This window comes from Arachis ipaensis, chromosome B10 (genome assembly GCF_059453495.1).
Source record: "Arachis ipaensis isolate K30076 ecotype BB chromosome B10, ASM5945349v1, whole genome shotgun sequence".
NCBI lineage: Eukaryota > Viridiplantae > Streptophyta > Magnoliopsida > Fabales > Fabaceae > Arachis > Arachis ipaensis.
Window position 1 is genome coordinate 43,442,674 of NC_142435.1, and position 26,213 is coordinate 43,468,886.

Genomic DNA, 26,213 nt, shown 5'->3' on the forward strand with positions numbered 1-26,213 from the left:
GTTGTGAGACTCTTTTACCTCTGACTCTTTCCTTCTTTTGAGGTGGAATGTTTAATCAACTTTCTTTATTTTAGTTTTGGCTCAGATAAGAGCACTCAGTTAAGAGCACTTAATTGTTAATGACTGTGCAGGGAACCCGGAGAACTTGCAATGGTAGTGTATGTTGCACCAGAGGACCCAGCTCAAGTTGACTTTCCAATCCTGTCATTCTCGCTTGGCATCACTCAGATGCACATACCGGACTCACCGCCCGGATCTCCGGTAACAAATGATCGAAATGCGACTCCGGAACCTGAAGCACCAGAAAACATAACAACAAAAGCTGTGGTGGACACACTAATGCCATCTGGGGGTGCTGCAAGGCCTACAGGTGATGACATGAACAGGATATACAAGTGGGTGACAGATCGGAGGGGTGGAAAGAATACCACGCTCGTGTGGATTCGCAATGGTGATGATGTTCAGCTGTAGCAAGCGGATCTTCAATCACTGGGATGGCGTAGAAGAGTAAGTGATATGGTAAGAGCAAACAAAAAAACTGTAATCAATTGCTATATATGTGTTCTGCATTAAAGTGCCATGAAATATAATACGTTTACTCTATTTAGGTGGTTGATTACTGTTGTGCCATGTTCAATGCTTCGAGCAACGCAAGGTTTTGCACGGATTTTTACTGTATTCCACCGAGACTAATGGTTAGTGCAATATGTCCTTACCCACTTAATATTAATTAATACCATAATTGCCTCGGTGAAGGATACTCTAAATTATTACTTTAGGTGTTTAACTAATGCAAAATGGGTTTACAGGCCATAATATTGACTGATGATAACATTGAACGATGTGCTGGGATGAATACTGGTTTTGTCCCTGTTCTTAGCAACTTCATGGGCCGCGGGCAACACTGGTTCGATGCGGGGAAGGCGAAAAAAGTTGATTATGTCAGTAATTTACGTACTTACTTATCCACACACAAAATCTATTTTTTCATTACAAGAATATGAAAAAAATAACTATATGCTAACATGCTTTATTCAACGATGAAGTGGTTTGTTCCAGTGTGCCGAGATGATCACTGGTGGCTATATGTACTCCACTGGAAGACTGATAACCTATGGGTGTTAGACTCCATGCACAATGGCCCACACTCAGAGCGCCGAGAGAAAATAGATAAATATGTAGTAAGTGAAAATAGATTTAATGATGCATATTTTTTCGGGTGTTAGGTGTTGCCTTCCATGTTTTTTTTTATATTTTCCTCCCTAATTTTTTCTGTCTGGCTTGTCGAAGGGCTTTCTTCTCTAAGAGTTAGCAGCAACTGTAGACCCGAATGTAGTATTCACAGCTGAGGGCTATGAGTGTTGCTATGAAACAAGGCTCCAAAAACAACCAAATTGGTAAGTCTAGAGATGAAAATGAAGAAGGGATTAAAAAATCAACCAACACAAATTTTAATATATTGGCACGACTTTTTGTCATTTGTGTTGCATAGGTGGGACTGTGGTGTATACGTCATGAAATGGATCGAAATGTGGGATCCAAAGAGCTTGGCAGAGAATGAATTGAACATGCCTATTTGGACGACGGTTAGTGAAATCCAAAACATATGCTGATGCTTATTTGCGTATTTAATAATTGATAAATAACTTTTCTTGGATGAATTCTACTTATGCTGGCTGGATTTATATTTGCTTCTTTAGAGTATTCTATACCAAACACAAATACATCTGTTTGTGACCACAGGCCCAGCTGCAACAAATTCGAAAAGAAATTGTAACTGACATTCTAATTTGCAAAGACAACATCTCTAGGAGTGAGGTAGATGGTGTACTCAATGTACCATGTCGTCATGTGGAGGATAGGAAAAGAAGAAAACTCTTGAAGATCCTTGGACGAACCCACGGACAAGATCACTGGTTCGAAGGGCAGAACGGGCAAAGAAAGCTAAACGGAACTATAAGCCATAAATTGAGATTAGAGTTGGTCAGTGTGTGTTTTTTGTTAATTTGATTTCAGAATTTAGTGGATGTTATTTTTATATACAAATGGATGTTATCGGATATAAACCAAAATCGGGTTCATCTTTTTTAAAGGGGTACCTATATTGGGCAGCAGGGTAAATATATTCACAAACAATTGATTAGGACTAGAGTTGCTGTGTGTATTTACGGTTGATATGGTTGCAGGATTTAAGTGATTTTATCATGAAATATTTGTGAAAGGTTTTGGATTTGAACTGGAAAAAAAAACACAATAATTCAATATCCCAGTTAATATTTATGTATTAAAAAAATTGTTTTTAAATTGTTAGTATATTTTTTTAATACGTGTTTGGCTTGTTTTTGGTCAAATCGAGAACACGTTGATTGAATTTTGAATTATCTTTCGAATATACAATTATCCATGCTTAACAGGCAGCTAAAAATATGTATGCCCAAGCAATAAATGCTCGATCGTGGATGTTATTCTAATAAATTAAAGGATGTTATTGGATGTAAATAAAATACATGTCTGGATATGGCTTTTTGATGTGTAATTTTTTAAATAATAAAAAAAAGACCTTATTGTGTACGAATACTTTTGGATATTCAATTTTAAACTTCATGTATTGCACCACATTATCGTAATGATCAAATTATCAACTAAATATTTATTATTTTTAATATTAGTAACAAATAATAACGGTAATAAAGAGTAAAAGAATAAAAAATTTGTATATTAGTTGCCCAAGTCTGTTATTGTATTTTGTTTAATAATGGTAGATGAAGCAGTAGTAAGGTAAAATAAAGTTGAGTATAGTGATTTACATAAAATAAATCTAATAAACCACCAAAATCATGATAACGTGAAATAACATTAAAGCATGGGCAAAGTACAAAGTAGTTGCTAAACTCTAATGCTTATGATATGTAGTGCTGTTAAACTTCGAATCCTCCAAGAATGCTTCCTGTGGAAAAAAATTTAAAAACAAAACAAAAGAGAAAACAATAAGTAAATGGACATGACATTAATGCTATGAAAAATACACTAGGTACACATACACAATTGTTCGGCGTTATGGAATGAATTCAATAGTGATATGAAGGAGCCAGAGTGCGTAGCCAAATTGTTTGTCATTTTTGAACAAGCCCGTTGCGTATCTTTGTAGGAAGATGTCACATTTGGAGGATATGGTTGTGCATTACCATTAAGCCCCTTAACACGCAAATCATATTGAAAGATAACATCACCACTTATCGTCCATTCAACCCACTTAAAATAAACAAATGACGTGAAAAAGGGGGTAGATCTCATATTTACCTTGTTGTGATTGTGAGTGTTCTTGTTTTTGCGTGCCCTCTTTTTAATAGATTTTTCTATATCTGCCCCAAGTCTGGTGGACGTTGGACGACCTCGGGTAGGAACACGACGTGGGCCATGTAGCTCATCCATGCTAACGGGACACTCATCACGCGTATGTGAGTAAATCGCACTTGGTACATGTGCAGCTTGATGCTCGGATTCCTTGTGTTCTTTGAGCTTCTGCCGAGCATTGTCCATGGCATCACGCAATATAGCAGCAACCTCTGGAGTAGCCACAAAATCCTGAGCGACGTTGTAAAAATCAGAACACAATTGCCTAAAAATGGTCATGCTTTCATCAGAACGGTCCATGTCAATGCTACTCCTGATGTATGTATGTCTCCGACTAACATTCTTACTCCATCGGGATAGAATGTATTGTGAGGACACTACTGTCACATGAAAATGTAGAAGAACAGCAAGACTGTGACAGCATAGAATACCATTCGATTGGAACATAAAGCAATCACATTGAACGTCTGATGACTGCGAGCAATACATGACTTGGTATCTGCTATACACTGACATGTCAAACACCATCTTTTGTTGGTCAACTTCACAAACTATACTTGTGCCATGATGGTTGACTGAGGAGATATCACAATCGGCCTTTTTTATAAATTGATCCTGAACGTCTCGAAACATGGAGTTTGTATATTCTCTCTGGAACTGCTTCTCTATTGGTGAGCTGGAAACACAATGGATAATACCCCTTAAATCAGCAGCGTCACGCTCAAGCTCCTTTTGCTCCTTGTCTATAACATAGTTTTGGTATTGGCAAACAAATTACAGCAAAGAGCTCTTACTATTTAAGTACTTATCGAAAACTGAATGCATGCTCTCACTACGCTGTGTGCTCCTCATGCCAGCCCAAAATTTATCCTTGAAAAATACTGGCACCCACATGTGTCGGTCAGCAAATATATTTGCAAATGAACAGGAAAAACCAAAAATGCAAAAAAAACAAAAATAGCATCAGTTAACCCATAAGTGTAACATCCATATTGACTATAAAATAACATTTATAAAGAAGTCACACAAAGGCAGCAATGAACCGGAAGATTATACTACCATTTAGCCACCTAGAATTGTGGAGGTCATACTCTTCAATAAAATCGTGTCAATTTCTCTCAAATGAGTCCTTAGATCTAGATTCATACACAATCCTCTTCATACATGTGATGAGCTGATCGAAACGACGGTAACCTACCATCTTGTTTGGTATCTTTTTTAGGATATGCCATATGCATCATCTATAGCGTGTGTGTGGTAATGTGGTCTCTAATGTAGATCGCATCTGCAGCGACTGATCTGTTATAACACATATAGGGGCCTTACCCATGCACTTCAACCAAGTACGAAAAAGCCATTCGAATGTACGAGTGTCCTCATTCCGCAATAATGTGCACCCAAGAAGCATAGACATCCCATGGTGGTTGACACCTATGAAAGACCCAAACGGCATGTCGTACCTAAACAATAGAAATATAAAAACATGATATGTAGGTGGAAACTCCAAATGCCTTGGATGGAAAAAAGTCTAATTTCGTACAACAGAAAAATAATAATTCCGTACCTATTAGTCTTGTAAGTAGTGTCAAATGTCACGACATCACCAAAATATTCCCATGCAGCTCTACACTGAGCATCGGCCCAAAACACATTTCTAATGCTATGGTTTTTGTCCACATCTATTTCAAAGAAAAAGTTCGGATTGAGCTCTTTCATCCGTGAGAAGTGCTTAAGTAAATCTTTTGGATCCGTCTCATCCCCGGAAATGCGTAAGTGACGACTAATGTAACTTTTAACATCATTCTCTGTAAAGGTGAGGTTGGCAAGGCCACCGACTGCATTGGCTAGTGCCTGGTACGTCTTACTAGGTCTAATGCCAGCTTGGTCATTTTGCTGTATCAGGTCCTTTACATGCATACTTAGCTGACGGTTTGCTGAGAACATTCCAGATAGCTTCAGATTAAGCAGGTGTGAGTGGGATACCTCTACTCGAGAAATCCTCCACTGCCCTGTCATTTTATCAAATGCCAAATAGCAACAGGCTTTGCAGTTTGTTGAGGCCACCGTTTTCCTTCTCTTGGGTGCCTTTATGTAACAACCCAATTTTCAGTACGCCTAGGACATACCAGAAACTGAGTGCTACCAATTTGTCATCCTATATATTATCTATTATCTATTATATGAGCCTGATTCATTGTTAAAAGCGTAGTTAGTTAGCGAAGTACTTTTTTTTTTTGAAAATATTTGGATTAATAGACGGATTCATTCATAATCAACTCACAGATGATAACAGATAAAACAGTTATAAGCAACCACACATAAATACATCACAAGTAGCTAGCAACATTCAGTTATCCAGCCTTTATTAGAGTATAGACCTTTAGTTAGAACACCCCTAAATATAGCTAGATAATAACTATATTCATATACATACATATAACATCCCAGGTCCTGACCTGTTCAAGAGGTCCCTAAGCTGGCACCTAGGCTAGCCTAGACTCTATACTCACCTAGTCCCTCTAAACTACTAAACTGAGGGAAAGTACGTTCTAAGTCTTCACAACTCAACTTAGGTGGAACGTCATCAAAAGATAGAACATCATCTGCTACTTCCCTGCACGATCAGACTTTTCCACAGGACGTCTCTCTGGTACCTCATGAAGTATCCACAAAATAGGAATCTCGTACACAGGATTTAGGTTAAAGTACGCATACGAAGGGGTGCAGACGTTGGCTGGTCTCACAGTATCTACATATAATCAGAGAACGATATTCACCCTAGACTCAGAAGACTATCTAGAGCAGAATCCTCTTCTTGCGAACGGTCATCAGCGAACTATGGTAAGGTACTCTTACTTCCATCTGAAGGGGGAAGGGAGAGAGAAGGGGTAAGAACTGGGGAGTTCTTAGTAGGGTCGGGGTTATTAGTTACGTTCATTAATTCTATGTTGTTTAGCAGACTATTAGCAGAATACAAGGAAGCAGTAATTAGAAAACACAGATAAGTAGAGAAGATAGAGAAAACAGATAGCAGAACACAAACAGAAGAATACAAGAAAATATCACAAGCGCAGAGAATGGAATACAAACAAGGAAAGCATACATTCATACCACAAACATAACAAAGGAAATGCGCAACCAAGTATGATGCATGTCTAGCCCTAGTGCAGGTAATGAGCTCATCTGTCGGTTACTAACCCGCTCCCGACGTTATCCAGCAACCTCTGTCTGGATAAGGCTTTCCTATTGGCTATACCCCTGTGTACAGGAAATAAACCCTCTGCCACCACAGGGTCCACTGCACGCAAGACATAACACATCTGCCACTGCAGGGATGTACGCTGACACACCTTCTGTATACAGGAAATAAACCCTCTGCCACTACAGAAATGGAACAGGTGGTCACGGTACTTCTGTAGCAGGAAATAACCCCTCTGCCTTACAGAAATAAAATATGGATCTGTACCATAGGAAATCGTTCTCACTGATCACACCATTATCTATCTGACTGCCTCACTGCAGCAGATGATCATACAAGTATATCTGGAGTTGCCTTAACGCAACAAATGAATAAACACATCTATTGGGTTGCCTCAAGAAACAAATAAATATCTCTTGGGTTGCCTCAAGCAACAAATCATCACATAATCATTCTCATTATCATCATTCATCATCATTCTCATTATTCATCATCATTTTCATATTTTTATGCAGTACCTCTTTCTTTCTCTGTTCAATCATACTGTACAAACTTTACATCTTTCACTTTTACAACATCTTAATTCAAACCATTTCTTTTTATCACATTACTCTTTTCTCTTTGTCTTTTTACTTTGCTCTGATTACTCTTTTCTCTGTATCCCTTTACTCTGATCTGGTTACTCTGTTCTATGTGTTTCTTTACTTTGCTCTGATTTCTCTGTTTAACGTATGTATTTAAAGCTTATGTAAATTTCGGTATGAATAGTTAGTCTGTCCCAAGTATAGGTTCATTAAGTCTATACTGAAACAGTTTAACTTTTCATATAATACCTAACCCTATTCGCAATTCCAGGACTAACTATGTTGCCCTAGTTCGTTCACTAGTCTCTGTCTGTTTTTCTGCCATTAAAATTTTACAGACTTTTTCTTCGATTTTTATCTTTTCTTCAACTTTTTATCTTTTATTTATCTTTGTCTCACTAATATGTTTTTACCACTCCCTAAGTGTTTTATGAAGGTAATTATGAGATTATGCGCTTAAAGTTGTCTTTCTAAAGCTTTTACAGAAAACTGCATTTTCTGCATTATTTTATTATTTTTATTAAAATATTATTTTTAATTAAATATTATTATTTAATATTTTATTATTATTTAATATTTTATTACTAAATTTTTGAAAATTACCTTAACTTTACCTTTTAACTTTTAAAATTAACTTTTTACCACCCGTAACTTTTAATATTTTTACTTTAACCACCCTAACTTTCAGAAATTACATAATAACCCCCCAAACACCAAATTAATTACTTCCTTGCCCTTTTATGAATTAAAAAGGTGTTCTTCATTGTTTTTTACCACACTCAAAGTGTTCTTCATGTTCTTCACAAACTCTTCAGATTCTTTCTCTGTTTTTACCCGTTTTTCAGTCTTTTCAGCAACCGATTTTTACTATAATTCATAATAAATTAGCAGCCACTAAAACCCCATCTTTTCTACATGATTTTAACACAAATTGAACCTCAATTTAAGTTCTAGGGTTCGTTTTTCCAGCAGCCACAAGAACACACATTCATAGCTTGAATTTCATCAAATTTCATCAAAATTTCACCAAATTTTCACCAAGAATCAATCATATATGCAACCAATTTTTAGCACAGCCAACTCATACAACATTCACAAAACTCAAACACAAATAATTAAGATTAATTTTGTTACACCCTACCTTGATTTGCTGCTCCAAATCCGGTTACTCTTTGAAGTGTTCTTAAAGCACTTTTTCCTCCTAAAACACATCAAGAACAACTTTAAATCCACAAACTCTCAACTGACCAAATCTCACTCAATATGTTAGGAAGAGATATCTCACCTTATACTTGCTGGAAATTCACATTTCTTGGCCCTCAAGTCAAGTTAAGCATGATTCCTAAGGAAGAACATCAAGAAAACACATGTTTTGCATGGTTTTCCTTGAAAACCGAATTGAAATGGGAGGGAGACAGCCATCTCACCTTATTTCCATCCTTGATAAGTTACATGGTTATGTAGAGGAAGAAGAGAGGATCATTTTGGTGAAATCGGAGTTTTGACTTGAGTTTTAGTTCAGAAGAAATCAAGCTTTGAAGATTAAGTGTTCATGAAAGTTTCTCTCTTTTCTCTCTTATTATTTTCGGCCAAAATAATGAAATGAGACAGCCTTGGAGGTCTTGGGGGTGTAGGGTGAGTTGTGATTGGTTGGCTTGGAGGTGATTTAAAATAATATTAAAATATCTCTGGTGTACAACTACTAAAACTAGGTGTATCGAAACACTCGTAAAAACATCTCTAAAAATTATTTTCTGAGCTACTAGCATAAATGACACTAGTAACATATTTATTATGAGAATAGTACATGTATAATGAGGCCTTAGCATTGCTAAATTCATCAGAGAGTGTTGGTGCTAAGCTGCACCAGTAAACCGTAAACCCGGTTAAACCGATTTTCTGTTTTTAACTAAAACTGACCAGGTAACCTTATAATATTATCAAGAAGCTTCTAATACTAATATAATGATAATATCATCCTATTATCTCTCTTCTCTCATAAATCAAGTCCGGTTCATCAAACTGAGACTATTTACAAAAAACCAAATCAAAACTTCTAACCGATACGGTTCAAAAACCAGGTTCTTCGTGACCGCGTTATCGAGCTTGTCTCGGAAAAGGTTCTAACTTAAAGATGACATAATGACAATGAGGATTGAGATACTTGATGATATATCAAAGGTTTTCCACTTACTGATCTTCCGGAGAAATCCGTACTTTCAGAAAAGATTTCGTGTTCTCGAAAATCGGAGTTGTTACATTCCACCCTCCTAAAAGAAAATTCTGCCCTCAAAATTTCAGTTACCTGAGAATAGATGCGAGTAATCAGCTCTCATCTTATCTTCCGATTCCCAAGTGTGCTCTTCTTCTCCTCTTGGTTCGCATGCTACTTTGACTAAGCGAACAGTCTTGCCTCTTAGCTGCTTATCACTTCTTTCTACGATCTGAACTGGTGATGCTTGATATGTCAAATCATTTTATAACTGTACTGTTTCTGGTTGTGAAACGTGACTATCATCGGGAACATATTTCTTAAGTTGCGAGACATAAAAAAAACATCATGAAGGTTTGATAAATAAGGAGGAAGGGCTATTTGATAAGCTACTAGACCGACTCTTTTAAGTATTTGGAAAGGTTCTATGTATCGTGGGTTAAGCTTCTTAGTCTTAAGGGCTCTACCTATTCCAGTAATCGAAGTTACTTCTAAAAAGACATGATCTCCCTCACTAAACTCTAAGGGTCTACGTCTATTATCGGCATAGCTCTTTTGACAGCTCTGTGCGGTCTGGATCTTCTGGCGAATCCCCTTTATCTTCTCAGTAGTTTCTTGCACTAAGTCTGGACCTAAGACACTAGCTTCTCCATCATCATTCCAACACAATGGTGTCTGACATCTCCTTCCGTAGAGAGCTTCATATGGTGCCATCCCGATACTTTGTTGGTAACTGTTGTTGTAGACGAACTCGACCAATGGCAAATACCTATCCCAACTGCCCTGGTTATCCATCACACAAGATCTTAACATGTCTTCCAATGTCTGGATTGTTCGCTCTGATTGTCCGTCTATCTGAGGATGGTATGCTGTACTCATATGCAATTCTGTTCCTAAAGCTTTCTAGAAAGCTCCCCATAATCTGGAAGTAAACCTCGGATCTCGATCTAAAACAATTGACGAAGGTATCCCGTGCAATTGTACGATTTCTTGAATATATAGCCGTGCTAGCCTTTCTAAAGTATAGTCAACTCGAATCGGAAGAAAATGTGTTGATTCTGTTAACCTGTCCACAATCACCCAAATAGCATCGTGTCCTGTTGAGGTCCTTGGCAATCCCGTGACAAAATCCATAGTGATCTGCCACCACGTTCGCTTTTCCTGGGTGATAACTTAACTTAAAATCATAGTCCTTCAGGAACTCCATCCACCTTCGCTGTCGCATATTAAGATCCTTCTGGTCAAAGATATACTTTAAACTTTTGTGGTCAGAGAAAACTTCTAGTTGAGCGCCATACAAATAGTGTCTCCAGATCTTCAGAGCAAACACTACTGCAGCCAACTCCAAGTCATGCGTCGGATAATTTCGTTCATGAGGTCTCAGCTGCCGGGAAGCATAGGCTACCACATTTTTGTCTTGGATCAGCACACATCCAAGTCCTTTATGAGAGGCGTCACAGTATACTTCAAAAGGTTTCTGTGGGTCGGGTAGTACTAATACAGGTGCAGTTGTTAACTTCTCCTTAAGCATCTTGAAACTTCTATCACACTCAGCCATCCAAACGAACGGAACTTCCTTTCGTGTAAGGTAAGTCAGAGGTAAGGCTATCTGTGAAAACCCTTTAATAAAGCTCCGGTAATATCCAGCAAGTCCGAGAAAACTCCGAACTTCTGTAACGATCGTAGGTGGTTCCCATTGCACTACTACTTCAATTTTTGAAGGATCCACTGCAATTCCTCCCTGTGATATAACATGTCCCAAAAATGCCACATTCTCTGTCCAGAACTCGCACTTTGATAGTTTAGCATATAACTTTCGAGTCCTTAGTATCTGCAATACAGTCCTTAGATGCTCTTCATGCTCTCTTTCTGTCTTCGAATAGATGAGAATATCGTCTATGAAGACTACTATGAACTGATCAAGGTACGGACGGAAAATACGATTCATGTAATCCATGAAAATCGCAGGAGCATTAGTTAGTCCAAACGACATAACCGTATACTCATAGTGACCATATCGAGTTCTAAATGCAGTCTTCGGTATATCTGACTCTTTCACTCGAATCTAGTGATAGCCCGATCGCAAATCAATCTTCGAAAACACAGTTGCACCTTTTAACTAATCCATCAAATCATCTATTCGTGGAAGTGGGTACTTGTTCTTGATAGTGACTTTATTTAACTATCGGTAATCTACACAAAGTCACATTCCACCATCCTTCTTCTTTACTAGCAACATCGGAGCTCTCCAAGGTGATGCGCTGGGACGAATAAATTTTTTTCCAAGTAGCTCATCCAACTGCTTCTTCAACTCTGCAAGTTCCAGTGGTGACATCCGGTACGGTGCTATGGAAATCGGTCTGGTTCCAGGTACAAGTTCATTGCTGAATTCTATCTCTCGCTGAGGAGGAAACTCATGTATGTCGTCCGAAAAAATATCAGGAAATTCCTTCACCACTTGGATTCGTTCTAAGCTTAGTTCACTATCATTTGAGCTAGCCGCTAACAGAACGTACCCCTCACAATCACTCCCATCTAATGCAACTCTTACAGAATTCCGATATAAAGTATGAGACAGAAATGGTTTAATATCTAAACTATCAGACGGAATAACAGCAGTTCTTTCATAGCAATCAAGGAAAACATGATACTTAGATAACCAATCTAACCCTAGAATAACTTCTAAACCACATAGAGGCAAACAGATTAGATCATGTATAAAAGTTCTGTTCCTAATAGTGAATGGTACTTGCAGGCACACTAAACTAGTCAAAGCATTTTGGGATGCAGGTGTATGGACAATCAGATCAAAGTTCAACTCAGAGAAATCTAGTCCAAACTCACGAGCAACAGTTAAAGAAACAAAGGAATGCGATGCACCCGAGTCATACAGTACAGTTAGAAATCGATCTTTGACAATACACTGACCTTGGATCAGGGCGTCTGATTGCATAGCATCATCAGTAGTCATGGCAAACACTCGACCTTGTTGCTGGGTTCGTACTAGATTCCGAAAAAACTTTCTTGGGTACATCCTAGCTGTGTGTCCAGATTCCTCACAAGTAAAATAAGCGTTCATTCCTTACAGCATCCAAATATAACATAACCATAACCATGGAGATCATAACAGCTATGAGGATAACTGTGCCTCGCATCGATTCGTCATTCGGAACTCGATTAAACTATGTCTATTGACAAACCCCATTTGTAGGGTTTATCTTGTGCTTGATTTAGGGGATTTTATCACCTTTTACCCACATTTATTCAATGAATTAGCATGGTTTTACATATTCTCCTTTAATTGTGCTTAAGAGTGAAAACATGCTTTTTAGGTCCTTAATTGTTTAATCTTGATTTACCTTTGATTCCATTAGATGCCTTGATGTGTTTGCCAAGTGATTTCAGATTTAGGAGGCAAGGATTGGATCAAGGGAATGAAGGAAAAGCATGTAAAAATGGAGAACTCATGAAGAAATGAGGGAATCGCAAAAGCTGTCAAACCGACCTCTCCGCACTTAAACGACCATAACTTGAGCTACAGAGGTCCAAACGATGCGGTTCCAGTTGCGTTGGAAAGCTAACATCCAGGGCTTCGAAACGATATAAGATTTGCTATGGTTGAACCGCGCATGGTGACGCGTACGCGCATAGTACACGCATGCGCCGTTGCTGCCACCTGGTTCACTTAAAACAAAACGTGGCCAGCGAATTCTAAAGCCTTGTGGGCCCAATCCAACTCATTTCTGATGCTATTTAAGCCAAGGATTGAAGGGGGAATGAGATACTTTTCATACTTTAGATGTTAGTTATCATTAGTTTAGCTTTAGCTTAGTTTAGTAGTGAGAATTAGTTTCTAGAGAGAGAAGCTCTCACTTCTCTCTAGAATTAGGATTAGATTTAGTTCAATAATCTTAGATCTAGATTTTAATCTTTGCTTTCTTCTACTTCTACCTCTCAATTCTTTGTTGTTACATTCATTCTTCTTCCATTCTTTTGTTGTAATTTCCTTTATGTTGTTCTTATGTTTTGTTGTAGATCTACTATTGTTCATTACATTTTCTTTCAATTCAATAAGAGGTAATTCATGTAGATCTTGTTTCCTTTAATTGTTGTTGTTAATTTTTTACATTTGATTGTAGTTAGAATTAATTCTTGTTGTTGATTTACTATGTTTTTCTTTTGTGCCTTCCAAGTGTTTGATGAAATGCTTGGTTGGATTTTAGAGTAGAGTTTTATGTTCTTGGCTTGGAAAGGTAACTTAGGAACTCTTGAGTTACTAATGTCCAAGTAATTGATGATTGGGATTCATTGACTCTAGTTCTCACTAATTGAATTAGTGGAGAGTTAAGACTTATGGACTAGGATTGATATAGCTCATTTGACTTTCCTTTACTACTAGTTAGAGGATGATTTAATGAGATTAATCCTTGCCAATTCTCATATTGTGGTTAGTGATTAGGATAGAGATCTTTGACCACCAACCCTTGCCAAGACCTTTTTAGCCATTAGTTTACTTTCTTACCATTTATCTTTCATGCTTCATATCAAAACCCCAAATATAACTCACAACCGATAACAAGACACTTCATTACAATTTCTAGGGAGAACGACCCGAGGTTTGAATACTTCGGTTTATAAATTTTAGGGGTTTGTTTTAGTGACAAACAACTTTTTGTATGAAAGGATTAGTGATTGGTTTAGAAACTATACTTGCAACGAGATTTCATTTGTGAAATTCTAAACCATCAAAAATCTAATCGTCATCTATTCGCAGTCATTAAGGTCCTATCCGCACCAAACAATCAACATTAAGGTGATCAGTCTTAATATTTTAAGTTAGGCACGAACATTCCCAAAATGAGCACTCATAGACATTCATGCCAAATGTATCTTGAAGATACCCTAACATCATGAGACACACAAGCAGAGTATGCAATGAAGCATAGTCAGTCCACTCCCCAGGCTCTACTGAGAACGAACTGCTCTGATACTAAATTATAACGACCCAATTTTCAGTACACCTAGGACATACCAGAAACTGAGTGCTACCAATTTGTCATCCTATATATTATCTATTATCTATTATATGAGCCTGATTCGTTGTTAAAAGCGTAGTTAGTTAGCGAGGTACTTTTTTTTTTTGAAAACATTTGGATTAATAGATGGATTCATTCATAATCAACTCATAGCTGATAACAGATAAAACAGTTATAAGCAACCACATATAAATACATCACAAGTAGCTAGCAACATTCAGTTATCCAGCCTTTATTAGAGTATAGACCTTTAGTTAGAACACCCCTAGATATAGCTAGATAATAACTATATTCATATACATACATATAACATCCCAGGTCCTAACCTGTTCAAGAGGTCCCTAAGCTGGCACCTAGGCTAGCCTAGACTCTATACTCACCTAGTCCCTCTAAACTACTAAACTGAGGGAAAGTATGTTCTAAGTCTTCACAACTCAAGTCAGGTGGAACGTCATCAAAAGATAGAACATCATCTGCTACTTCCCTGCATGATCAGACTTTTCCACAGGACGTCTCTCTGGTATCTCATGAAGTATCCACAAAATAGGAATCTCGTACACAGGATTTAGGTTAAAGTGCACATACGAAGGGGTGCAGACGTTGGCTGGTCTCACAGTATCTACATATAATCAGAGAACGATATTCACCCTAGACTTAGAAGACTATCTAGAGCAGAATCCTCTTCTTGCGAACGGTCATCAGCGAACTATGGTAAGGTACTCTTACTTCCATCTGAAGGGGGAAGGGAGAGAGAAGGGGTAAGAACTGGGGAGTTCTTAGTAGGGTCGGGGTTATTAGTTACGTTCATTAATTCTATGTTGTTTAGCAGACTATTAGCAGAATACAAGGAAGCAGTAATTAGAAAACACAGATAAGTAGAGAAGATAGAGAAAACAGATAGCAGAACACAAACAGAAGAATACAAGAAAATATCACAAGCGCAGAGAATGGAATACAAACAAGGAAAGCATACATTCATACCACAAACATAACAAAGGAAATGCGCAACCAAGTATGATGCATGTCTAGCCCTAGTGCAGGTAATGAGCTCATCTGTCGGTTACTAACCCGCTCCCAACGTTATCCAGCAACCTCTGTCTGGATAAGGCTTTCCTATTAGCTATACCCCTGTGTACAGAAAATAACCCCTCTTTTTCCCACAGGGTCCACTGCACGCAGGAAATAACACATCTGCCACTGTAGGGATGTATGCCGACACACCTTCTGTATACAGGAAATAACCCCTCTGCCACTACAGAAATGAGACAGGTGGTCACGGTACTTCTGTAGTAGGAAATAACCCCTCTGCCTTACAGAAATAAAATATGGATCTGTACCGTAGGAAAGCGTTCTCAGTGATCACACCATTATCTATCTGACTGCCTCACTGCAGCAGATGATCATACAAGTATATCTGGAGTTGCCTTAACGCAACAAATGAATAAACACATCTCTTGGGTTGCCTCAAGCAACAAATCATCACGTAATCATTCTCATTATCATCATTCATCATCATTCTCATTATTCATCATCATTTTCACATTTTTATGCAGTACCTCTTTCTTTCTCTGTTCAATCATACTGTACAAACTTTACATCTTTCACTTTTACAACATCTTAATTCAAACCATTTCTTTTTATCACATTACTCTTTTCTCTTTGTCTTTTTACTTTGCTCTGATTACTCTTTTCTCTGTATCCCTTTACTCTGCTCTGGTTACTCTGTTCTCTATGTTTCTTTACTCTGCTCTGATTTCTCTGTTTAACGTATGTATTTAAAGCTTATGTAAATTTCGGTATGAATAGTTAGTCTGTCCCAAGTATAGTTTCATTAAGTCTATACTGAAACATTTTAACTTTTCATATAATACCTAACCCTATTCGCAATTCCAGGACTAACTATGTTGCCCTAGTTCGTTCACTAGTTTCTGTCTGTTTTTCTGCCATTAAAATTTTACAGACTTTTTCTTCGATTTTTATCTTTTCTTCAACTTTTTATCTTTTATTTATCTTTGCCTCACTAATATGTTTTTACCACTTCCTAAGTGTTTTATGAAGGTAATTATGAGATTCTGCGCTTAAAGTTGTCTTTCTAAAGCTTTTACAAAAAACTGCCTTTTTTGTATTATTTTATTATTTTTATTAAAATATTATTTTTAATTAAATATTATTATTTAATATTTTATTATTATTTAATATTTTATTACTAAATTTTCGAAAATTACCTTAACTTTACCTTTTAACCTTTAAAATTAACTTTTTACCACCCGTAACTTTTAATATTTCTACTTTAACCACCCTAACTTTCAGAAATTACATAATAACCCCCCAAACACCAAATTAATTACTTCCTTGCCCTTTTATGAATCAAAAAGGTGTTCTTCATTGTTCTTCACCACACTCAAAGTGTTCTTCATGTTCTTCACAAATTCTTCAGATTCTTTCTCTGTTTTTACCCGTTTTTCAGTCTTTTCAGCAACCGATTTTTACTATAATTCATAATAAATTAGCAGCCACTAAAACCCCATCTTTTCTACATGATTTTAACACAAATTGAACCTCAATTTAAGCTCTAGGGTTCATTTTTCCAGCAGCCACAAGAACACACATTCATAGCTTGAATTTCATCAAATTTCATCAAAATTTCACCAAATTTTCACCAAGAATCAATCATATATGCAACCAATTTTTAGCACAGCCAAATCATACAATATTCACACAACTCAAACACAAATAATCAAGATTAATTTCATTACACCCTACCTTGATTTGCTGCTCCAAATCCGGTTACTCTTTGAAGTGTTCTTAAAGCACTTTTTCCTCCTAAAATACATCAAGAACAACTTTAAATCCACAAACTCTCAACTGACCAAATCTCACTTAGTATGTTAGGAAGAGATATCTCACCTTAGACTTGCTGGAAATTCACGTTTCTTGGCCCTCAAGTCAAGTTAAGCATGATTCCTAAGGAAGAACATCAAGAAAACACATGTTTTGTATGGTTTTCCTTGAAAACCGAATTGAAATGGGAGGGAGACAGCCATCTCACCTTATTTCCATCCTTGATAAGTTACATGGTTATGTAGAGGAAGAAGAGAGGATCATTTTGGTGAAATCGGAGTTTTGATTTGAGTTTTAGTTCAAAAGAAATCAAGCTTTGAAGATTAAGTGTTCATGAAAGTTTCTCTCTTTTCTCTCTTGTTATTTTCGGCCAAAATGATGAAATGAGACAGACTTGGAGGTCTTGGGGGTGTAGGGTGAGTTGTGATTGGTTGGCTTGGAGGTGGTTTAAAATAATATTAAAATATCTCTGGTGTACAACTACTAAAACTAGGTGTATCGGAACACTCGTAAAAACATCTCTAAAAATTATTTTCTGAGCTACTAGCATAAATGACACTAGTAACATATTTATTATGAGAATAGTACATGTATAATGAGGCCTTAGCATTGCTAAATTCATCAGAGAGTGTTGGTGCTAAGCTGCACCAGTAAACCGTAAACCCGGTTAAATCGATTTTCTGTTTTTAACTAAAACTGACCAGGTAACCTTATAATATTATTCAAGAAGCTTCTAATACTAATATAATGATAATATCATCCTATTATCTCTCTTCTCTCATAAATCGAGTTCGGTCGTCAAACTGAGACTATTTACAAAAAACCAAATCAAAACTTCTAACCGATACGGTTCAAAAACCAGGTTCTTCGTGACCGCGTTATCGAGCTTGTCTCGGAAAAGGTTCTAACTTAAAGATGACATAATGACAATGAGGATTGAGATACTTGATGATATATCAAAGGTTTTCCCCTTACTGATCTTCCGGAGAAATCCGTACTTTCAGCAAAGATTTCGTGTTCTCGAAAACCGGGGTTGTTACACTTTACACGGGATGTGTGGTATCCATCTCTGTTACAATGCAAAGCCTGATTAACAACCACCCTCTGATCGTTTATGGTCTCCCAGCCGGTGGTTCTTATTTTGACGACAAATCCAGTCCTAGCCGCATATCGATAATAATATGCACGCGCATCTTCTAATGTGCCGAAGCACATTCCCTCCTCGGGATCTACCTCCTCGTCACCATTGGCTTGGTTTATGACCTGGAAAAAAATAAAGAAAGAAAAAAAAACAAATGAAACTCTACCTAATAGTTAACTATACAAAAGTGGCTAATTTCACTATCGAGTATAACAAATAAAACACAATACTATAATTTTAGGTGCTAATTTCATTTTATTATGTATGTTAACGTTGATGTTAACTTCATGTAATTATTTTTTTATTTAAATATATTTTTTATTTTTTTTATTTACATTCTCTATTATATTTTAAGTAATTTAGAATAAAATATTATAAAAAAGTTATTGGTCATAAAAATACTTATTTCTATGATTTATCTCTCATTTAAATTAAAACACATATAAGAGGATGAAAACATTCATGTCCTAACGTTTCTTTTCAAGAACAGGCGCAATGGTTGCTTATGTGTTCCAATAATAATAATAATAATAATAATAATAATAATAATAAAAGATATCAATTATCAAAGCATAAACCACAAAAAAGGCATATTTATGAAAATAAAAGAGGAATAAGGCGGAAGATATAGTAGGGACCATAGCTTCTATTTCTTCAGATTTTGTTTTAAAATCTTTTAAATAAATTTTCTCTGAAAAGCATTTTATTTTAAACAGTTAAATTATAGAATAAGTCCAATGTTGTTTATCAATATTTTTATTAACTCGAATTTTGATTTAAAAAATTATTTTGTAATGCTTTAGCAAAATTAAACATAAAATTTAAATTTTGAGAATTGAATGAAATTCTATATTAATTAGAATATCAATGAATGCTATGTGTACGAAAGCGTGATAATATATGATAGTCTTGGTTATATTGTTTGTGATGATGCTAAAACTTATTTGCTGGTGCAAAAAAAATTTTTTTTTTTTTGAGATAAATAGCAAACAAATAATGGTAAAAAAATGTTACGCATATAACTAAAATGCTAAAAAATACATAAAAAATAATCCGGGTTATTACCATATCTCATCAGAACTAGTGTAGTTTTCTATATTCTCAGAAATTGATTGACTGGCAACAATTACACTGGGTGAGTTTGTCTGTTGTTCAAATTCTTCAGCACCTTCTGTCATAGGTGCTGTATTAAGGTCGATATCAATTGCCATAGAAATTACAATGATAAAAATAATTTCTTGTAAAATTTCTTGGCTTATACACTATTGTGCTTGCAATGGTGTTATTCTTGTGATTTTTGAATGAATACAATTGAATTAACATAAAGTATATATTAGGATAGGTTTCATGTTTCATATTTCAAATAATTGATGATAAATACCATAACGGATAAAGAATCAATTGTAATTATTTAATGTAATTGATATTATAATTACCGTTCTTAAATATAATTATTATTAATCTTTATTGTATTTTTATATATAAAAATCAAATCATAAAAATGAATATTAAGTATTGATTACAATAGTGCCTAATAAAAAGGGATATGCTTTTCTAATTAATATCATTAATAAGTATATATGATAAGTACGGTGATAAGTAGAATAATAAGAGAGTGAAGTAAAAAATAAAACTGTTATTAAGTAATATAAATGAAGTAAAATATAAAAAATTTTAGCTGATTATGGCTGAAAAATTTTGGTTACCAAACTTTTTTCCTCATATATTGGTAGGATCATAAAACAATCAACATATACTGATTCTTCTCATAACACTGTAAGCATATTAATTATAGTTTTAATGATTTATTTGTAATAAATAACAATGAAGATCATTAAAAGGAATTTAAACTGCTCTATCCAAAGGCGGCGCATAATAAATAAACACATGATGATTGATATTCAGTTATATAAATAATTTACAAGCAAAAAATGGCAACACACTTCTTGAAAAACTACAAGTATATTAATTGTAGCGTATATGATTTATTTTCAACAAACGATAATTAATTGTAACCTATATGATTTAAACTGCTCTATTCAAAATACCCCAAACTTTATTACATGACGTTTGGTATGAAATTATTTACATATACCAAATTATTTACATAATTTACAAATGAAAAATAACTATGCAATTCTTCTCGTAAACCCATTAGCTTATTAATTATAGCCCTTATAATCTATTTCCAACAAATAACAATCATGATTACCATATAAAATTAAAACTGCTCCATTCAACTATCATGTGACCAAAACACAATGTGGAATTTACAAAGTAGTTTAAAGCAATACGGTTCGGTCCTTACATAAATCATCGGGTTTACGAACCGACCGATAAACCATTCGGGAACAGGTGAATGGAACCCGAATCACAACCTAGACACTTCTAATTTTTCTCGAAAAAAAAAACAACAGCAGAAAGAGGATCGATCCAGATGAAGCGGCGGACGGTGGCCGTGAAAGCGGCGGAACGTCTACTAATGTGAAGACAAAAACCATGAGTGAGAGTGAAAAACGAGACGGACACAACGAGAAAGGGAGACAGAGACGTGTATGAGAAGGCGAGCTCTAGCATGGAGTGATAAAGAGGCTGCGTGCGGGGAATGGATCCTCTCCATTGTTAAAAAAAATTGAGGGTGTAAAGTGTGATCTCTAGTCTTTTATTGTTCTTTCTCATATTTATTATTGATCCCACTTACAAAATTAATGGTAGGAGATTACACTTTACTCTCTCAATTGTTAAAAAAAATTGAGAGGATCCATTCCCCTGCGTGCGAATGAGATGAGAGAAGTGACGATTTTCAATTTTTATTCAATTTTGTGACTAGTAACAGAAAGTAAGAAGCTGTGGTATGCAATTGTTGAGAATGAATTCATTCATTAGGTTTCTAAATTGAGGTTAATAATTTATGCTTTTTGAGTTTAGAATTTAAACCAGATAGATTTTATTTAATTTTTTGTTTTTTTATGTCTATACAAAATTAGTTTGTCTTGTCGGTTGATTTTTTTTTTGTTACGGAGGAGGTGTAGGTGTTTTGTAGAGTTATGGAAGATGGGGTTTTACACCGTTATGTGGGACAGCTTTTTTATCAGAATTAATGTGGAAAAATCGGACCCTCCGAGTTCTTTATTTCCAAAAATTTATATGCAAATCGGATGGTCCGTTTTGCTTGGAGGAGATGAAACTCACATCATGAAAATCAGACCCTGCTATTTCTCATGGAACAAATCGGATGGTCCGTTTTGTTCGTTGGGGAAGTAGGTTCTAGTAGTCGCATGGTCCGAGTTGTGTGTATATATATAGTTGTGAAGTTCCCAAACCATAGATAGCCGACCAGATCCAAGTTTGTTAATCTTCTTCGACTTCTCTTCTTCTTTCTCAGGTGTGTGGTCTGTATTGTTGGGTTGGAAAAAAATAGTTGCTGGTAAAGTTTTTGTTTTCGTTTTAGTGAGTGATAGGAATGGATGATAGAGTCATTTTAAAAGTGTATTATTCTTTGATGTACTCTATCTTTGTTTTATATTAATTTATTTTATTTTTTATTTTTACTTTGTAAAATTTATAATTGTAATTATTATATACTATGTTATTTATTATCAAAATTTTGTATAATATAAACTATGATCCTATAAAAAAAAGGACAAAATAAATAAAAAATTAATTATAAGTAACAATAGAGCTATAAATAATAAAAATTTATAGTCTAAAATAATACTAAATTAAAGAGTACGGGTAATATTAGAAAAATTATAGAATATTTTTTTTGTTTAACATTATAAAATTTATAGTACTTTCTTTTATATTTTTTATTGTATTTATTTATTTATATAATAAATATTTTTTATATTATTTTTCTTAGGTTCTGTTTTTGCATGTATATAAAAAAATAATTTAAAGTAATTTTTATAATGTAAAGTTCCGGACGATCAACATTTCTAGGTTTTAATTTCTTTGACATTTAGATTTATTTTTTAGTTCAAACAGATGAAGCAAAAATGGTTGAGGGTGGAAGAAGATGAAGACTTCAAAGCTGGCTGGAGAAGAAAGGGAAAATGAAATTTCTGGGTACGCATGCAATAGAGGGGGTTGGTTATGCTAAATGGACACCGTCTCTAGGGAGCACCCGGCCGGTAAATGGAGTAGCAACAAATCAGACGGTCCGCTTTAGCACCACCCCAATGTCAAGCACCCCTACTCCCCATATCAGCGTCTAGCACTATGCCTCCGTATTAAAATTCAAAAGCGTTGTCTACTGTATGTATTCTTCTTTATTTGAAAAAATCTTTACGTGTTTTTTTTCTTTTTTACTAAATATAAAACTTGATTTTTTTTATTTTTTATTACTAATATTGATTTTTTAAGATATTAATATACAAAAATATGATTTTTTAAAACAAAAAGTTCTTATCCCTAACATTTTTTTTTTTCTTAGCACAACCTCTATTCTTGGAGTTTTAAAATATAATAAAATTTCAACAAAAAAAGGAATTTACAATGATTCTTATTGTGCGTTGGTGCAATATTCTAGGAGTATTCCATTAATTGCTGAGGAAATCATGCTGTTTACATTAAGTTGTAATTAATATTATTTTTTAACAAATAAAGTTTAATTTTTTGGAATAATCTTTCATTTTTAATAGAACAAATTATTACGATGAGTTGATTCTTTAATTTTATTGACCTAAATATTTTTGGTTTGGAATTATTCATGGAGATAATAGTTGTTTTTTTCCAAACACGAATACTATGATTTATTCCAATGGAGATATAAAATGATTGAAATCAAATTACCAATTAAATACTATAAGATAGATTTAATTTAAGAGAAAGACTAGGGACAGTAATTTTATTAAAATTTAGCTAGCACTTAATCAGAAAAAGAACAGTGAATAATCTCACAGCATTAGATATAATTTCACACCATTAAAAATTATAATAATAACTAATTAATGACTACAAATCACAACATATGTCGCCCACTAACACTCCTCTTAATTTAATAAGTTAGTTATGTACATAATATTTTAGATAATTAACTATTTTAAATATTTTGTGTTACATTATATAAAAGTTGTTTATATTGTTGAATGTTTATAATTAATTATGAGTTTTTTTTTTTTTTGCAAGCTGCATGTAAGAAAATAAAAGCAGAACAAATAATGAGGCAAACATTATGGCAGACAATACATACTTTATCCATGGGTACTTAACTCTGAGTTATAGTTCATAATAAAACACTAATACCATGATATAGTGATAAAATTAGTAAAGATATAATAAACCCTAAACCCTAAAATCGTTAATTATAAATTAAAAAATTAATATACTCTTATTATTTTTAATAGGGTTAAGTATGCTTTTGGTCCCTAACGTAGAGGTTGAAAATTTATTTAGTTTCCGGCCTTTTTTCACTACAAAATGGTCCAAAAGGTTTAACTTAATTTTAAAATCATCCTTTGGACGAAAATACACCTCCCCTCTTCTTTCCCAAAATTAACCAGAAGCAGAAGCGCAGAGGCACAAGCAAACGCGGAAATAGAAGCAGGCAGAAGCAAAAAGTAGAAGCAGAATAACAACAATCAAGCAACAACAACCATCAGAACAACAATAACAATAACAATAAATAATGAAATCAGAGCAACAACAAAAGCAGAACCAGAAGCAGAAACAAAAATAGAAGCAGGCAGAAGTAGAAGCAACCAAAGCATCAATAATAACAATGGAATAAAAGGAATAAATAGAAGCAACCAGAAGCATCAACAACAACAACAACAACAACAACAACAACAACAAAAATGGAACAAACAAAAGCAAAACACCTTCCTTTAAATCTAAAAAATTAAAGAAAAAAGGAATAAAAAACTGAAACAACACTGCAGGGGAAGGGATGCGGTGGTGGTGGGGGAGGAGGGGCTGCGGCAGTAAAATACGAATCACGAGGGGAGGAGAGTTGCGGTGGTGGTGGCGGATTGCGTGGAAAGGGCTGCGGCAGTGGTGGTAACGCCGCGAATTGCGACGAAAACGGCGATGCGGTGGTGGCGAGCTGCAAATTGACGAGGAGAGAGCTGTGGTGGTCGGCGGTGCTGCGAATCGCGACGAGGGCAGGGGTATGGCGACGAGAACGACTCCGTTCCTCTCTTCTCTTTCTCTCTCCCTCTGCTCTCTCCTCTCTTGTCGTTAGTGTCAGTGTGTGCTGAGGAAGAAAAGAGCAGCGACGTGGAAGCAGCGGTGGCGGCATGGAGCATCGACCTTCCCCCTTCCCCCTTCCCCTTCTTCCCTGGAAACAACACTCCCCCCCCCCCCCCCCCAAAGTGTGACCTTCCCTGAATCCCTTCCCCCTTTCCCGTTTTCTTTTTTTATTTTATATTTTTTTTAGTTAAGAGTAATTTGGTAATAAAAATAAAAAATTAGTAAAAATAACGATTTTAAAACTAAGTTAAACCTTCGAGACTATTTTGTAGCGAAAAAATGTCGAAGATGAAATAAATTTTTGGCGTCTACGTTAGGGACCGAAATCGTACTTAACCCTTTTTAATACGACTACATTTACAATACTCCCTAATAGTTTGGTAAATCACTAGTTTATAAAGTCTTTAATTATTTAATGAATTAATACTCCATATATATATATATATTATTTTAAACATTTTTAAATTAGTTTTTCGGAGTTAAAATTTCCATTATATCCTTCATATTTATTTTACCTTTTCTGCTTTAAATTAAAAAATCTTTTATATTTATTTTACTTCATAGCTCTCTTTCTCAAATCTCACTTCTAACCATATCCATCACCACCGTTCACCACTGTCACCGAAATCTCGTTCAACGTCGCATCTCCTTCATCATTTCCATTGTCGCGTCGCCGTCTTGGAGCCACTTCGCCTCGCTGGCTTAGTGTCTCGCAGGCTGCAACCGTACTCGCGTCGTAGCTATCTTCTCTTCACTGTGGTTACTCGCCGCCTACTTCTCCCCTATGGTGTGAGTGGTGATGTTATTGTGCTACTCTGTTCTTGACACCTTCAGCATCCTCCATTCTTGTGCTGCTGTGATTCTCTACTGCCATTCTGCTTCTAATTTCCTGTCGTCGTTCGATTTGCCTAAGCCATGTTTTGTTCTTTTGGTTGCTCTGTTTAGTCTATCTTGAATCTATTCCTGTATTCTGGATCTGTTCTTTTATTAAGGATATGTTATTGTTCCTATTCTTCAAATTTTTATTTCAAATAGAATATTTTTAGGATATTTTAGAATTTCACCCCCTAATTAAGTTGTTTTTTAGCTATTCTTCAATTTTTGCTCCTATTTTAATTGTTTTGATATTCTATTTTTATCTCTATTTTAGTGTATTAAATTAAAATTAAATTTTTTACTTTCTAACTCATTTAAGTAATCTAATCCTAAAAGAACATCTTAATATTTAAACTTAATGCTAAATAATATATTTGGTTCTGTTAGTTAAATTCAAATTCACATTCCCATGTTGTTTCTTTTACTTATTAAAGAAAAAAAATTCAAATTCAAATTTTTATTTTTATTTTTTTATTTAATAAAACAACTTCAATTATTTAAAGAGTATTTTTATCAATTAAAATTATATGAAAAGTACATTTTAGTCTTTTAAAATTAAATTTAAATTTAACATTATAAATTTATTAAATGATATCAATCCAAATTAGAATTAGATTTTTAAATAAAAGAAAAAAGCAAAGAAGAAATTTTCTGCAACGAAGAAAAATATGAATAAAAAAAAAGTGAATAATAATTGAAGTGAGATTATGATTAGATAAAAGTTATACAATTTGTTGTTGGATTGGTTGTTCAAACTTGTAAGTCGATCATTAATTTT

At 35.0% G+C, this 26,213-nt stretch overlaps 1 protein-coding gene across 1 annotated transcript; it reads right to left on the reverse strand.

The window, feature by feature from the left end:
* Window positions 1–2,893: 2,893 nt before the first annotated feature.
* On the reverse strand, window positions 2,894–24,608 carry LOC148579851 (protein FAR1-RELATED SEQUENCE 1-like). The gene is made up of 6 exons (XM_088491193.1): window positions 24,234–24,608; window positions 18,225–18,489; window positions 4,919–5,363; window positions 4,723–4,814; window positions 3,481–4,097; window positions 2,894–2,947 (listed from the first exon to the last, which is right to left on the reverse strand). The coding sequence occupies exons 1-6, from the start codon at window positions 24,606–24,608 to the stop codon at window positions 2,894–2,896; spliced, it is 1,848 nt and encodes a 615-aa protein (XP_088347319.1).
* Window positions 24,609–26,213: the final 1,605 nt, after the last annotated feature.

Coding starts and splice junctions, on each gene's coding strand:
- LOC148579851 (XM_088491193.1), bottom strand. CDS start 24,608: ATGCCGCCACCGCTGCTTCCACGTCGCTGCTCTTTTCTTCCTCAGCAC. Junction 18,490..24,233: donor TCCCCTGCAGTGTTGTTTCA/GTTTTTTATTCC, acceptor ATTTTTTTCCAG/GTCATAAACCAAGCCAATGG. Junction 2,948..3,480: donor CCGAGCATCAAGCTGCACAT/GTACCAAGTGCG, acceptor TTTTTTCCACAG/GAAGCATTCTTGGAGGATTC.